This window comes from Pristiophorus japonicus, chromosome 14, assembly GCF_044704955.1.
Source record: "Pristiophorus japonicus isolate sPriJap1 chromosome 14, sPriJap1.hap1, whole genome shotgun sequence".
Taxonomy (NCBI): domain Eukaryota; kingdom Metazoa; phylum Chordata; class Chondrichthyes; family Pristiophoridae; genus Pristiophorus; species Pristiophorus japonicus.
Window position 1 is genome coordinate 53,668,472 of NC_091990.1, and position 12,899 is coordinate 53,681,370.

The 12,899-nt window shown below is 45.9% G+C and overlaps 1 protein-coding gene across 5 annotated transcripts in view; it reads right to left on the bottom strand.

Annotated features, from left to right (window-relative positions):
- Positions 1-549: 549 nt before the first annotated feature.
- LOC139279906 (ephrin type-A receptor 7-like) overlaps positions 550-12,899 on the bottom strand; it is a 634,755-nt gene continuing 622,405 nt past the window's right edge. For 4 of the 5 annotated variants that reach the window (XM_070899215.1, XM_070899214.1, XM_070899217.1 and 1 more), the window contains 2 exons: positions 9,706-9,873; positions 550-664 (listed from right to left, as the gene is read on the bottom strand). In XM_070899215.1, the coding sequence (XP_070755316.1) occupies positions 550-664; positions 9,706-9,873 (283 nt within the window). The remainder of the gene's footprint in view (positions 665-9,705; positions 9,874-12,899) is intronic. The other variant, XM_070899216.1, reaches the window with a different exon arrangement.

Genomic DNA, 12,899 nt, shown 5'->3' on the forward strand with positions numbered 1-12,899 from the left:
AATCTCACACACAGCTCATGGACTTAAAGAAAGTGGGCACTTGAGTTATACGACTGAAGATTGCTCCATAGATGATCTTATAACATGTAATCCTGGACATTCAAAGAACGCCAACTGAAAGTTAAAACAGAAATGCTCCAGTCCAAGCTAATGTTTTTTTGTTCAGTCAGACGACAGAGAGTGCCTGTACTAGCTCCTCGCCTATCCTATCAAGCAGTGTTTACTGAACCACGACGATTAAACAAAAACAGAGCTGATAGAAAGGAAAGGTAACCCAACATTGCCGCTTGTATCCTGTTCTTTTCCTACTCCATCCGAGTTACAGGAATGCCATGTATCTGGTTGCTTCAGCAACCCATTTCGAGATAGCCCCTTGCTGAAACTATCTTTAAAAAAAAATTTTATACAAAGACTGGCTCTCTGGTCCTCTTCCCTGGACATTCCACACACAGGCATCATCTTGTAAACACACTGCTTTCAGACAAGCAGTTTATGTTGGCATTTTGTCAAGAACGCAGCTCGCAGAGGAGACCTAGGTGGATGCCGCTGTCAAACCTGAACGCCTCGTCCGTGCATTTGTATAACCTGTGCTCGTAGAGTCTGAATGCTGCTGAGGATTTGTTTCTGGTGTTCAACACATGTAATCCCCAGGCTCATTACATCCCTGTGGAAGAAAGCCAAACAGAATTTAGTGCTTGCAGTCATCCGCTGTTATTCATTCCCATTATGCTCGCTGAGATTGGGGGCCTTGCTGGTGATTGAACGAAAAGCCCAGCTAAGTATAATGATCATACTGACATAATCAGCTTGTACAAGCTCCCATTTCTAGTGGCACTTCATCCATTAAATTACCTGCCACGGCTTTTTATTGAAATCTCTCACAAATGACCAAAACTGAAAGAATCAGAATAGACTCGCATCACATCCCGGAAGGCTGCTGCTTAAAGGCTGTTCCTTGGGTGACGGCTTCAATTGAGATGGATGAAGCGACCCAAACTCTGGAGTGGGGGACTGATATGTCCCATCAAGGTCAGACAGCTTTGGATGAAAAGCATTATCCAAGTGATCACAAAATCACTCTGTGTGCTTTCAAACAGCCTGTGTTGCAAATCCTCAATATTTTTCAAAATTCTGCATTTTGTTTTGCAAACAATTCCTTTCCCTCCAGTTTGCCCTACTTTTCTGAAGGTTCCGGCTGTGACAGACTTCCACAGCTTTCGGGTACCATGCCCATGTGGCCATTCTCCACCCGCAAGCCTAGACAGCGAGGGGCATTACATGGAGACCAATCCTGCCCTCACCTGATGCAGCAGGGGTATCTGTTTAGCAATCAATAGCGAAAACTCTGGATTTTTAAAAATTCTCCTCCATGGTCCAGGGGCATTGAAAGAAAGACCTGCATCTATATAGCGCCTTTCACGACCACCAGACATCTCAAAGCACTTTACAGACAATGAAGTACTTTTTGGAGTGTGGGAAATGTGGCAGCCAATATGCACACAAGCAAGCTCCCACAAACAGCAACGTGATAATAAACAGATAATTTAATTTGTTATGTTGATTAAGGGATAAATATTGGCCAGGACACCGGGGATAACTCCCTTGCTCTTCTTCGAAGTAGCGCCATGGGATCTTTTACATCCACCTAAGAGAGCAGACAGGGCCTCAGTTTAACGTCTCATCTGAAAGATGGTACCTCCGACAGTGCAGCGCTCCCTCAGCACTGCACTAGACCGCCAGCCTAGATTGGTGTGCTCAAGTCCCTGGAGTGGACTTGAACCTACAACCTCTGACTCAGAGGCGAGAGTGCTACCTACTGAGAGTGCGACCAATTGTAGAACTACCCGACAACCAACTTGACAACCAACCATAAACAGTCTGGTCTGTATCGGTCAGTAGTCGGCAACTAAGCTATTGGAGGAGATTATGCTGATAGGGTGAGATGAAGAGGGGTAAGAGGAGGCTCGTGTGGAGCATAAACACAGGCACAGACCAGTTAAGCCGAATGGACTGTTTCTGTGCTGCAGACTCGATGCAATAAGGTTCCTCGATTCTCTGTCTTGATTTTTTTTAATTAACCCACAGTTGTGTTTTTGGCCTGACATTTGCTAACTTACGGGGCCAATGCATGAATGGACCTTGAAAGATATGCCTTTGCTTTGCATATTTCCTTTTATTCAGAAGATATGCCGAACTCCTTAAGACTGCACGGGGTGATTTAAAGCACTGTTGGTCCTGCTTGACGGTTTCCGGGAGGCAGCAATCATAAATGCTTTTTTTTAATGACAGGAGCACCAGTTGGTTATTACAGGTTGAGTTTGGGGCTGTCACACAACATTAGGTGCTGCCCTACTGCCCTCAATTAGTCACATAACGTTAGATTCACTGTGCCACCCACAGGTGCAATACCCGTCGAATCCAGAGACCAGTTTTAATATGTAATAGATGCTTGAGGTCTGCAATTCCCTTTTCGACCTATAGAATCTTCAACATCTCTGCAACTTAGAGTGACCTAAAATGTGATAGGTGTATTTTACAGTTGCTAAGGCACATGGGGAAATTAGAAAATCTGGCTCATGTGCAAAAGAAATATGGATCTGTACCAATCTAAAAAGATTTAGCCAAAAAAGCAGCCATAGCTTCATTTAAATATTACCATGCACTTAATCATAGAATCATAGAAGTTTACAGCATGGAAGGAGGTTATTTCGGCCCATCGTGTCCGTGCCGGCCAACAAGAGGCCTATCCCTAGTCTAATCCTAATCCCACTTTACCAGCTCTTGGTCCATAGCCCTGTAGATTGCGGCACTTCAAGTGCACATCCAAGTACTTTTTAAATGTGATGAGGGTTTCTGCCTCTACCATCCTTTCAGGCAGTGAGTTCCAGACCCCCACAGTGCTCTGAGTGAAGAAATTTCTCCTCAAATCCCCTCTGAACCCTCTACCAATTACTTTCAATTTATGCATCCTGGTTGCTGACCCCTCTGCTAAGGGAAATGGGCCCTTTCTATCCACTATATATCTAGGCCCCTCATAATTTTATACACCTCAATGAAGTCTCCCCTCAGCCTCCTCTATTCCAAGGAAAACAAATTCAGCCTATCCAATTTGTCCTCACAGCTAAGATTCTCCACTCCCGGCAACATCCTCGTATATCTCCTCTGTATCCTCTCCAGTGCAATCACGTCCTTCCTGTAATGTGGTGATGAATGAAATGATGAGGATTTATGTGCAAGCCTATCTGCCCCGAAGGGAAGTGGCATGGGTGAGACAGCTGAAAGGGCCCGGGCTTTTCAGCGTCTGATATATTTTCTAATTTTGCGGTATATTTTTAGTACTGGTTTCTATTGTTATTTTTTGTCAGCAATTTTACGAGAAAGATTGCGAGGGGGTGGGGGGGGGGGGGGGGCGGTCGGAGATTTTCTTCTAAAAGTGCATCACGTTTATATAAATAGCTGAATATTCACTGATAATTTACTGCAAGGTCGACTGCGATTTAAGTCTTTTTGGATTCCATCAGAATATGAACAGCAGGAAAAAGCAAGGAAAGGAAGGCGTACAATCAGGCGAGATTCAAGGCGCCAGCGAAGAGTGCAGCTTTTTTTTTTATTTACGAGATGTGGGCGTCGCTAGCAAGGCCAGCATTTATTGCGCATCCCTAATTGCCCTCCAGAAGATGGTGGTGAGCCACCTACTTGAACCACTGCAGTCCGTGTGGTGAAGGTACTCCCCCAGTGCTGTTAGGGAGGGAGTTCCAGGATTTTGACCTAACAACAATGAAGGAACGGCGATATATTTCTAAATCAGGATGGCGTGTGACTTGGAGGGGAACTTGGAAGTGATGGTGTTCCCATGTGCTTGCTGCCCTTGTCCTGCTAGGTGGTAGAGGTCGCGGGTTTGGGAGGTGCTGCCGAAGAAGCCTTGGCGAGTTGCTTCAGTGCATCTTGTAGATGGGACACACTGCAGACAATGTGGCAGTTGATGAGTTAAATGAATACCGGGGGGTTAGTTTGGAAGCTGTGCCAATACAGTATCTCATGGCTCATCAGCAGGAGCCACAGCCCGCCTGCCATTTATGCCAACAATCATACTTGCAGGTTCTGGCACATCAGCCTGTCTACGACTGTGAGGATCTGGCTGCTGGCTCCATGGACTCCGAGCAGCCAATTGCAGATCTGTGCCATCTGTTGCACACACAGCCAACCCGATTGTCAGTGGCAGTCAAGATCACCTGCTCCTCCAGCACTTCGGCCTCCTTGCAGTCTCGCACAGGGGTTATCTGCAGTGCCAGCCAATGCGTTGTATCAAATGGAAAAACAGAAAATGCGGGAAATCTCTGAAACGTTAACTCTGTTTCTCTCTCCACAGATGCAGCCTGACCCGTTGAGATTTCCAGCATTTTCTGAGTTTATTTCAGATTCCAGCATCTGCAGTATTTTGCTTTTGTGTTGTGCTGTATCAAGCAGTTTCGTTCAGCAGGGCCTATATTTTCTTCCTCTTTTCAACTGAACAGCAACAACAGCTGTCCAATGGCACTGCATTTCCAGTGGTGAAGTGGTCACTGAAAGGTAGCCACAGGGCCACCCTGCAGCCTATCCCGTGTGACAGTCAGTTACCATGTATCATACAAGTTGGTGTTGTGACAACCATTTTATGAATGAAGCCCTTTAACGGTGCGAGTGTGCCAATGGTATTGGTTGTAAGTTGCAACTTGCAAGAGTATTGACATGCAGGATAAGTAGTGACCTTTACAGTCAGTATTTTTGCAAAGTTATAACACTTAATTTGAGTTTTTTTTCAATTTTAGCATCATAAACATGTAGAAAATATTACTGTTCCAAAAAAGCAGAGTAAATTCCAAGACATAAGAAATAGGAACAGGAGTAGACCATAAGGCCCCTCGAGCCTGCTCCGCCATTCAATAAGTTCATGGACTCAGTTCCACTTTCCTGCCTGCTCCCCATAACCACTCATCACCCCATCGCTTAAGAAACTGACTACTTCCATCTTCAATTAATTTAATGTCGCAGCTTCCACAGCTGTCTGAGGCAGTGAATTCCACAGATTTACAACCCTATGAGAGAAGAAATTTCTCCTCATCTCAGTTTTAAATGGGCGGCCCCTTATACTAAGATTATGCCCTCTAGTTCTAGTCTTCCCCCATCAGTGGAAACATCCTCTCTGCATCCACCTTGTCAAGCCCCCTCATAATCTTATACATTTCAATAAGATCACCTCTCATTCTTCTGAATTCCAATGAGTAGAGGCCCAACCTACTCAACCTTTCCTCATAAGTCAACCCCCTCATCCCCGGGATCAACCTAGTGAACCTTCTCTGAACTGCCTCCAAAGCAAGCACATCCCTTCGTAAATATGGAAACTAAAACTGCACGCAGTATTCCAGGTGTGGCCTCACCAATACCTTGTATAGCTGTAGCAAGACTTCCCTGCTTTTATACTCCATCCCCTTTGCAATAAAGGCCATGATTCCATTGGCCTTCCTGATCACTTACTGTACCTGCATACTATCCTTTGGTGCTTCATGGACAAGTACCCCCAGGTCCCGCTGTACTGCAGCACTTTGCAATCTTTCTCCATTTAAATAATAAGACCACTAATAAATCAGAAGAAAACAGGCAAGAGACTAACAAGGCATGGTTAAGCTAAATTGCAATTAACAATTTACCTATTTCACTCACACAACTTTTACAGGCAGTTCCAAACGCAGTGTTTTATAAGTTCCAGCCACAAATCACTGTCAAGTTATTTTAGCAGTAATATCGATTGCTAGTACATGTCAACTAGTGCACTGCAAAATGTTGCCTAATAAAATTAATGATTAAAATAGCATATTTCTACCGTGGTATCACAAAATATAGATATTTTAAAAGTCTGACTGAAATATGAAGTAGCTGATGCTAGAATTAAATTTTGCAGTATGTGCTATGAATGGGATATTGTGATCATTGTATTCATTTTTCCAATAACGTTGTATCATGATGAAGATCTTTCAACTTGCGTCTTTGCCATTATACGGATGTGACGGTCGGGTATTTGTAGACCTAATCTTTGGTGAGCAAACAATGGGAAATTTCAGAATGTTCTTTCCTCAAATTTAGATATAAATTAGTACGGCAGACGGCACAGATCTGATGATCTATTGATAAGTATTAAAAGAGCTGGAAGTGTGTTTGAGGGCCTGGCATGGACCGATAGTAAATATGAAAGGCACTACTTTGTGGCATCCATGCTTGGAGCCATGCACCTGGTAAATGTCACCGGTGGATATTGTTATCGAGAGCTTCACTGATGTGCGCCATCTTCGCTCACATCGGTTCTCTGGTCACATGGGTAGTGCATGCCACATCTGACCTTATACCACCTCCTGCTGGGCATGCTGTCCTCGGAGGGAGGAGGCCTACAGTGCCCAGCAAGGCAAGCTTCCTCGCACCACCTCGTGCTGCAGGCCCTCCATTTAATCCACATTACAAATGGGGCTGGGAGTTGGGGCTCTATCAGTTGCATCAGAGCAAGGAAATAGACCCCGATATCACTTTAGTTCAGATCATGCTATCTGAACATGCTACCAGGTGTCTAGCATGTCACCCGCTGGTGGATTGAAAATAAAATAAAACTCCTCCAGACACTCCACCCAATGTGAAGAGTATCAGTTCCCAGCCTCCCATCATATCCTTCCTCGCTGACCAGCATTGGTTCCTGGTCCCTGAGCCGCCACAGCTCTCTGGAGTAGGGAATTCCACAGATTCACCACCCTCTGAGTGAAGAAGTTTCTCCTCATCTCAGCCCTAAATGGCTGACCCCTAATTCTAGACTCCTCAACCAGATGAATCATCCTTCCTGCATCTACCCTGTCAAGCCTTGTAAGAATTTTGTATGTTTCAATGAGATCACCTAAACTCTAGAGAATGTAGGCCTAGTCTGCTCAATCTCTCCTCATAGGACAATCCCCCCATCCCAGGAATCAGTCTGGTGAACCTTCGTTACACTCCCTCAATGGCAAGTATATCCTTCCTTAGGAAAGGAGACCAAAACTGTGCACAATACTCCAGGTGTGGTTTCACCAGGGCCCTATATAATTGCAGTAAGACACCTTGGGGGTGAAATTGCCCCGCGCCCTGAATTTAGAAGTATTCAGTGCTGCGCTGAGCTGATGCATCATAATGTCCTTCCCCTACTTTCAAAGGGGGGTGCTGCTGCCAACTCTGCAGCTGCTTTCATGGTGCCCACTGGGCAACCAGGGATGGTATCGGCTGGGCCAGCAGCCCGGCACCTAAGAGAGGATGTAGGACTGCATGTTGGTGGCCCGGCCGAACCAGCGGCTTCCATTGACGGGCCGCGAAGCTGTTGCTGCCATGCCCCATGCTAATCCCGCGTTCCGTGGGGCAAAGGGGTCGGCACGGGGTGATACGGCGTCGGCATTCACGCTGATGATGTCATCGGCGTGTTTATGCTGCCCCGGGTCAAAAACTACAGGGGTGGGGAGCATAAACGTGCTTTCACCTGAAGAATCTCAGGGGCAATTCGGGGGCGGGTGAGGGGGGGGGGGGGGGGGAGCGCTCTGGTTGCTGTGACCAGGTGATAAAAATATTAGTGTCCATTGGCACCAACCGGAGGCGCTAGCAGGCCTTCCAGAAAGGGGCAATTTTGTCCTCCTTCACTCAAATCCTCTTGTAATAAAGGCCAACATATCGTTTGCTTTCTTAATTGCTTGCTGTATCTGCATGTTAACTTTCAGTGATTCATGTACAAGAACACCCATCTTTTGTTTAAATCCTTCTAAGGCCACATCCTTCCCTATCTCTGTATCTTCAGCCCCATAACTCCCCACCCATCCCGTAATCTCCGGTCTCCTGACTCCAGCCTCTGGTGTCGTCCCCCAGACTCACCATCGGTGACTGTGCCTCCAGCTGCCTAGGTCCCACTCTCTGGAATTCCCTTCCTAAACACTTCCACATCCCTCTCCTTAAAATACACCTCTTTGACCAAGCTTTTGGTCATCCCTCCTTATCTATCTATCATTCGCTCAGCATCTATTTTTCATATGCCCCTGTGATGTTTTTCTGTTGTTAAAGGCGCTATCTAAATGCACGTTTTTTGATATCCTAATATGCAAGCCTAAATTCTCAGAGCACTCGCTGGTGCAGGGAACAGACGACATGACCGTGATTATCTGATGTGCACAGACAGTGGGTGAGGTTCCCCGTTGCCAGTGGAAACTTGTTCTCAGACCAACCTGTAAATAAATCACTGGCCGAGAGACTGGGTGGTGCAATGATTTAATCTCACTATCCTCTGGAATCTGACTAACTAGACGGCCAAGGCTGGTGGGATGAAAGTCTACTGCCTCACACAGCCGTCAGGGTCTTAAGGGAATGAGTCTGCCACATTCTTAACCGAGCCTTTAGTGCGAGCCAATCAACAGCGCAAACTAGACAGCCCCGCCTGTAATGCAGGCTAATAGAGGCAACGAAAATCGCACTGGTATAGTAATGGACACAACTCAGACTGGGTTAAGGTAAACTCTAGGGACAGAGTTGGTGAAGCTTTAGCCTGCCTGTGCTACCCGTGACCCAAGAGCTGATACTGTGGCCACACGATGCCAGCTTCAATATGCTGAGCATAAAACTCAACCAGGAGGGAGAGCAATTATGATGCTTGGCATACGGCTGTTATATACCGTACAAGTCATTTGAAGATGTTCGCGGGTCATGTGTCCAGGCTCCCAAGGCTGGATTTTCGGTTGCCTAATGCCTCAGTTAGCGGCCAGAGGGGGCGTTAATGGGAGTTTAAGAGGTTGCCGACCGGGAGAGCAACTTTTAGCGCCCTGACCGAAAATTCATTAGAGGATCACTGGGGGCGCAAACCAGTAGCACCTGGCTGCTGACGATCAGTGTGATCCTGACATCAGTCCTGGTGCAACGCCATGCTTGCGCCCCAGTCAGTAAATTGGGTGCGGCCGCGTCATTTAGCGGCGGCCAAGAACAACATCTGGAGAAACAGTCGCCGCAGGTTTGCAGAGTCATTAACTGGTGGCCACTTAAAGGGTTGAGGAAGCACTTCTGTCGGAGGTCACAGTCAGTGCAATGTTTGCACGCAGCATGGTGCGTAAGCCTCCGAGTTTGCAGTGGCAGACAGATATAGCAGTACAGCTTGAAAACAAGTGATTTTGAAAACTTTAGTGGTTGCATTGCTATGGCGTGCCTTTAAGACTCAGCTATATCTAATTCGGAATTCCGCGAATGCACAATGTACCGACCAAACTTTTGTTTTTGCCCCGCCCCCCAGCTCTGGTGTGCAATGGCTGATTTATCGCCCCTGTCAGCGCTTCGAGTGATTCTGCTGAATTTCTGGGCAGAGGGCGCAAACTTTTTCAAGGCGCTAAAATGACTGCTGCACCTGGGTTACCGCCCCAAATGAGATGCGACTGAATTTGTCCCCCCGCCAGTGTTACAGGCAAACACGCAAACGTCACTGCTCCAGAAAATGGAGTAGGGCAGTCATAAGGTTTGCCTGGGATAATGGAGGCTGCGCAAGTTGTCTGGGATCTTCCTAACTAGATTGGGAGGTAACCGAGACACTTCAAGCACAGGCAGATAATGAGTGCACTCATTTCACTTTCATACCTGCACCACTGAAGAAACGCACAGATTAATGGCAGTTTGTCTAAATTAATGGTCACTTACTGGACTGTCATTCTTGCGACTGACTCCAGGTAGCAGTATCCAGCAGCAGTAAAGTTGTCCTTGTATCTGCCCATCTCAATGGCATCCAGCCAGTCTCCCACAGAGTCAAAGCAGGGGAATGCTGGGAAGTTCTGGTCCATGAGGGGAATGTGCAGATTCTGAGGTCTGCTTATAAAAACACAGAGATAAGATGTCACCGACATACAACTCATAAAAGGCGGAAGAGTTTATGAATGATTCCTAAATGTCACAAAGAGAAGCACGGTTACATTTGCTGCAGTCTAGGTTCCTTCATTACTCAGGGCTGTCACTTGTTCAGCTGGGGACTGGATAATCTGGTGTCGAGACGGGCAGTCTGGACATTTCGAAGCTGTAAATTGGGTACTGAAAGTCTGTGTTCGCAGTCAATCTCCTATCACCTCTGGTTCACAACATCACATTTCCAGTAATCACGAGACTTCATAGTGGAGTATACGGAACAGACTTTATTGATACACGGTAAAGGGACCGTATATAGAGAGTGGCTTTTCGGTTACAAGTTCGATCTTTCAAACCCTCTGAGGTACTATTGAAAACCATGATCCTTTATATACCACATTTTGACTACATTAAAGGAACTTCAAAACTTCTTCCCCTAAACGAGACTTCTTGATGGAACAGTCCCTGAACCCTTTTAAGAAAAAGCTTTACCAATTGCTATCTTTAGCCAATGGATTCACTACCCCCATTTTATTACTCTAAAACTTAAGTTATATATTATTACCAACATTTATTTGCTTACACATGGGGATTGAATTCACGACCGCTATGGGCATGTGCGAGGTGCGCATGTGCCTCGCAAGTTCCGGGTTTAGACATGCACTGCGTATGTGCAGAAACCCGAAACTTGTGATCATTGTACGAATCTAACAGAAATGGGCTATTTGCCGAACGAATTCCCGCAAAATTCTTGCGCTGGGTAAAAGCAAGTATAAGGCCTGCTTCTATCAGCATAAGACTTTTAGAGGACAGAAAAAGTTTCTTTTTCAATAATTTAAACATTTAAAAACCTGTGAAATAAGGTAAGTTTATTTTTAGACCCTTTAAAATGTGTAAATTTATTTTGTAAAAACTTAACATTTTTGTTTAAAATAATTAATTAAATACCATTTTGATTAATTTTAACTATGTGATGTTTTTAAAATTTATTTTAAGTGTTTCTGTATTTTTGGAGGTACAGGTAGAGCGCCCAAAATCCGGAAACCTCGGGACCGAGGCCATTCCGGATTTCGGGTTTTTCCGGACATCCCGAATCTGCAACTCTTCAGCAAAACCTGAGGGAGGGAGGGAGAAAAAGCGAGAGAAAGAGAGAGGATTTTTCTGTGAAAAAGCAGAATATATACAGGTATTGTATTCTTTTCTCTATTGTAATCTTATTCACTTTGATTTATTTTTGTTCAGAAAAATTGTGGTACAACCTACACTAAAATATTTTCATCAGATATTAATAGCATGCATGTGGGAATGGGTTGGATGTGGTCGGGTCGGCTCGGGGTCATTGGGCATGGTGAACCAATCGCAGCTCTCTATTTGCGCGGTTTGATTTGGGGCAGGGTCCGGCCGGTTTGGGGAGCCGATTCCGGACGATTGCGCTGTGCATGTCCGGTTTTCGGATGGCTGTTTCGTACAGGTGTTGTGCCGTTTGGGAAAGTGCAGAGCAGACTTTGCAAAGCTTTGCTGGGGTATTGCACTGGCGGTTTTAGGCAGAACACCGGCGTGCAAGGCTGGGGGTGCTGCGGTTGCTGTGCTTTGGACTTTTGGCACGCCTGTGTTCTGGCCGAGGGAAGAGGCTCGGGGGGAGTCCTGCATTGTGGCCCCAGGAGCAGCGCTGCCTGTGGGTGTTAAGACCTGTAAGAAGAGGTGGGTTGGAGTTTTTGGTTTTTGATTCTTTTTCGCCGATTTAGTAGGTGAGGGTTTTGAGAGTTTGTGTGTTTTGTTTTTTGTAATTTTTTGGGAGTGTTTTCCCCCCTCCCTGGGCCCGGCTTGTGTCTTGGACGGGTTGGATAGGTGTCCGTATTTTGGAGCATTTTTCGGATTCCAGATGGCCCCTCCACAGATCGGCACAGTGTCCAGATTTCGGAACATTACGAATTTCGGAACTCCAGATTTCGGACGCTCTACCTCTATTCCCATTCATGCTTATGGTGATTTCGTACATACGGAAATCACCACAACTATGAATGGGAATACCCCTACTTTGATTGTTGGGCCGACCCAGGTGATCACAGGGACGTTTGCGGAATGCCTTCATCCATAAGATACGTGGGCCTCTCTGCAGGCCTTCGCGTAGAGACCCAGGATCGCAAGTCTCCCAATCTCCCAGACCAAAGGTAAGTTCATAGATATTTTTCAGGTTGGTGGCCTTCGACCGCAATTTCTGCACCAAGCACTTTACATATCAGAAGACAAGGCATACTTTCTCCTCAAGTCACTTCAAAGTAAACCTGTTTAATTTGGAAAGCCTGTTGCTTCCAGACACACAGAAGTTCGACTATTAACCCTTCACTCCCCAGGATATCCAACTTGCATCTCTCCACGATGTCCAACAGTCTGCTTTTAAGATGATCCATTTTTCACTTCTGTGTCTCATGAAGCAGAGACATTAATTGCTGGAGTTTTTACAGTTCATTATCAGAAAAGTGGGCATCGCCGGCCAACATTTATTGCCCATCCCCAACTGCCCTCAAGAAGATGGTGGTGAGCCGCATTCTTGAACCGCTGCAGTATACTTCTGTTTTGTTGCAGTTTGGTACAACTGAGTGGCTTGCTGGGCCATTTCAGAGGGGCAGTTAATAGTCAACCACATTGCTGTTAGTCTGGAGTCACATATAAGCCAGACCGGAAAAAATTGAGATGAGGAGGAATTTCTTCTCTCAGAGGGTTGTAAATCTGTGGAATTCGCTGCCTCAGAGAGCTGTGGAAGCTGGGACATTGAATACATTTAAGACAGAGATAGACAGTTTCTTAACCGATAAGAGATTAAGGGGTTGTGGGGAGCGGGCAGGAAGTAGACCTGAGTCCATGATCGGATCAGCCATGATCGTATTAAATGGCGGAGCACGCTCGAGGGGCCATATGGCCTACTCCTGCTCCTATTTTTTATGTTCTTATGTTCTTCCCTAATAGACATTAGTGAACTGCCATGGTGAGATTTG